Source organism: Pezoporus wallicus, unplaced genomic scaffold (genome assembly GCF_028554395.1).
Source record: "Pezoporus wallicus isolate ANWC-B61680 ecotype Strahan unplaced genomic scaffold, APGP_CSIRO_Pwel_v1 contig_7379, whole genome shotgun sequence".
In the NCBI taxonomy this organism is placed as follows: domain Eukaryota; kingdom Metazoa; phylum Chordata; class Aves; order Psittaciformes; family Psittacidae; genus Pezoporus; species Pezoporus wallicus.
This window is the reverse complement of record NW_026642884.1, coordinates 544,078-547,324: the sequence shown is the minus strand read 5'-3', so window position 1 is coordinate 547,324 and position 3,247 is coordinate 544,078. Positions and strand designations below refer to the sequence as shown.

Sequence of the window (3,247 nt, the reverse complement as noted above, 5' to 3'; positions counted from 1 at the left end):
GGAAAAATAAATTGTCCTGCACATAGCTGGTCTTCTGCCAGTTTGTCCACTGTGATATTTTCTCTCATTGCAAAAGCACAGATCCGTGTTTCATTAATAAATGAACTTTATTCTCAAGAAGGGTCCTATTGTGCAGGAAGGTGTTTAAATGATTTTTGGTTTAGACATGTGTCCTGGGTTCAGCAGTAGCAGTCATGTTTTTCCTTGGTGGTAGCTGGTGCAGCGCTGTGTTTTGACTTCCAGCCTGAGAACAGTGTTGGTGAAGCCGATGTTTTCAGTTGTTGCTAAGTGATGTTTACCCTGACCAAGGACTTTGTGAGGCTCATGCTCTGCCAGGGAGGAGGGGAAGCTGTGAGGAAGCAGAGATGGGGCGCCTGACCCGGGCTAGCCAGGGAGGTATTCCATACCACAGCACGTCATGCCCGGGGTGGGGGGTAACTGGGAGTTACCCGGAAGGACACGGGCTTCCGGGTGGAACTCGTCTTCCCTGCCGGTGGTATCGTATTCTCTTCCCTTGTTATTTTCCCTTATCATTGTTGTAGTTGATAGTAGCGGTGGTGATTTGTGTTGTACATTGGTTGCTGGACTGTTCTTGTCTCAACCCGTGGGAGTTGCACTCTTTCGATCCTCCTCCCTGTTCCTCCGGGGGGAGGGACGGACCTCGATTGTTGTCAGCTCGGCACCACTCACTGGGAGTGAGTGAACAAGTTACCTGACTGGGTTTAAACCACGACAACATGGTTACATGCATTACAGTCAGAGACCCTAGTGCAAACAGGATCCTAAGAAGGAGAAAATTGACTGCTACTGCTGAACCCAGGACGCCGCCACAGGTATAACCTGCTGCTGCGCTGGGGAGAACGTCAAGGGGAGAACGCTGCCACTCCTCTGAGAGGCCTGCGGCACAGTTTTCCTTGTGCTTTCTGTGTCCTCTTTCTGTCTCTCCCCTCTTTTTCCCTCAGGTACAAGTTTGTCATCTGCTGTCAGCTGTGCACCCTGCAAACACAGCTCTGTGCACGAAGACCACTTTCAGTGGCCGTAGGTCAGCATTCTTGTGAGGCGATCTTGCAGGTCCATGAACTGCCTCATTGCCTCAGCTTGGGCATCCGGATCCTGTGCCAGATGCTGGAAGAGGTTGAATGGCTCGGCTCTTTGCAAGGCTGGGGGCAAGATGATCTCCTCAGGAATCTTCTCATTCCCAAAGAAGAAGTGGTCAAGGCGTTTCTCCTCCAAGCAGTGGCACAGGTACCGCATGATGTCATCCAGCCTTAGCAGGAAACGTGTCTTGTGCCAGCCTGACAGGGGTGTGGTGTTCAGGAGGTGCATCACCACTGTCTTCAAGGTACAGCTGGAAAAGCCTGTGCCCACCAGAGCACGGGCGCAGAGCTGCAGGCATCTGAGGTGGAAGCTGCCATCTGGGGCCCGCCTGGTCGTCAGCTCAAAGAACTTTGCCTCTGCCACAGCACAGCTCAATGTCCAGGTTGTGCTTGGGGTGAAGACAGCCTCACTAGCCTGACTGCTCAGGAAGATGTCCGAGTCGCCTTGCTGCACGCCCAAAATAATTTCAATGATGGCTTCCTTCTCTGCTCTTGCCATCTTGAATTTGCAGGAGCGGCTGCAGGGCAGCATAGTTAAATGGCACTGGTGTGAATGAGACATAAGCATGCAGCATGCTTTCACCAGCTCATGAAGCCTGCAAGCTGTTTTCTCCACATCTAGGTAGGAGCCGGTGCAGAGGGTCTGTAGGAGGCTGCAGCCCTGATACATTCTCAGCTTCTCATTGTCGTGGTGGAGGAAGCACAGCATGCCCCCCACCAGCTGCTCTGCCAGGCATGTACACTGCAGCTCCACGCGGATGCGGAAGTTCCTCTCTGGCACCTCCCCCGGACTGCAGAGCTCCGGGAGAAAGGTGTGGCCAGACGGGGGGCCCAGGGGCACAAGCACTTGATAGACGATGTTTTCTTCATCGGGACTCCAGCCTTCATGTGCGCTGCCTATGCCAAAGCATGGTTCCAGCACTGGGAAGGAGCTATCTGACAAGACTTGTCCGGCAACAAGGATAAAAGCATTCACAAGGCTCCTCACAGATTCACACTTTGTGAGCAGGTTCTGATTAGGCCATTGTATGTGCTCCTCAAAATGCCTTGTCAGGTCCTTTGTGTATTCACTTTCTTCCTCTTCATTCTGCTCTTCCCGCTCTTCCTCTTCTCTACTGCTGCTGCTGGAGCTGTCCTCTTCACTGCTGCTGCCCTCCTCATGTCTCCTTCTCCTGAGGCACCAGCAGAGCCAAAGAATCAGGAGGAGCAGCATGCCAGCAATCGCCCAGAATTGCCAGTGCTGCAAGGCAGCAAAGAGCAGGCCTCTCCAGGCCACGGGAGTTTGCTCCTTGCTCCTCTGCTCCTGGCTCTTCTGCTCCAGCTCCTGCAGCAGCCGAGTCGTGTCCCGGCTCAGCTGCTTGGTACGGTGCTCCATGCGGTCACGTGTGGCTTCATCCATCTCATCACTGACGACATGCACATTCAGGATGAGCTGTTGCAGAACCCAGAGTGAGCGGTTTGTGACAGCCATGGCCTGCAGAAGAGAGAAAGAATTCAGTGTGGCTGGGAGGGAGGGAAGGAGGAAGGGAGCTGGTGGTGGGGGGAGTGGATGCAGGAGCCGCAGGGAGCTGGGGACAGGCAGGAGAGGGAACGAGGCAGCTGGGAGGCAGCAAGGGCTGCACCCAGGCCCGGTGCCAGCAGCAGCGTGCCCTGCCCAAGGCGCTCGCAGCCAGGGCCTCGATGCAGGGTGAGCACCCACCCCCAGGGGCCCAGGTTTCTGCCCCGGCCCTTGTCCAGCCCAGCCTCCCCCCTGCGTGCGCACTCACTGCTGTCCCAGGCTGTACTGGGCCAGTGCTGCCTGCTGGCACCCTCATATCCATCCCCCCCTGTGACTCGTCCCCTGTGATGTCACAGGCGCTGGGGGTGCATCATTCCTGCCTGACAACCCCAGCCTTTGCCACCCGCCCAGTTCAGCGACTCACAGCTGCCCTGGTGCTCTGGCTACAGCTTGGCAGTAGTCAACTTTGTTCAGAGAAGATTGCATGGTGCTGTATTTTCTAATAAATATATTCTGCCTGCCAATGGAAATATCATCATCATAGAATATCCCGAGTTAGAAGATGTCTGAGTTAGCCTAGCTGTACACCAGACATCATCTCAACAAACATGGTTCTCTGAGAGACATCTGTGGTCTGCACTTTGCAAAAGCA

At 54.6% G+C, this 3,247-nt stretch overlaps 1 protein-coding gene across 1 annotated transcript; it reads right to left on the bottom strand.

Moving 5' to 3' along the window:
• Positions 1–1,029: 1,029 nt before the first annotated feature.
• Positions 1,030–2,568, bottom strand: LOC130611860 (inositol 1,4,5-trisphosphate receptor-interacting protein-like 1). Its single transcript, XM_057433052.1, has one exon. It carries the CDS (start codon positions 2,566–2,568, stop codon positions 1,030–1,032), a length of 1,539 nt encoding a protein of 512 aa, XP_057289035.1.
• Between the last annotated feature and the right edge of the window lie 679 nt (positions 2,569–3,247).

Excerpts from the sequence above, each read along its gene's own strand:
- LOC130611860 (XM_057433052.1), bottom strand. The coding sequence starts at position 2,568 with ATGGCTGTCACAAACCGCTCACTCTGGGTTCTGCAACAGCTCATCCTG.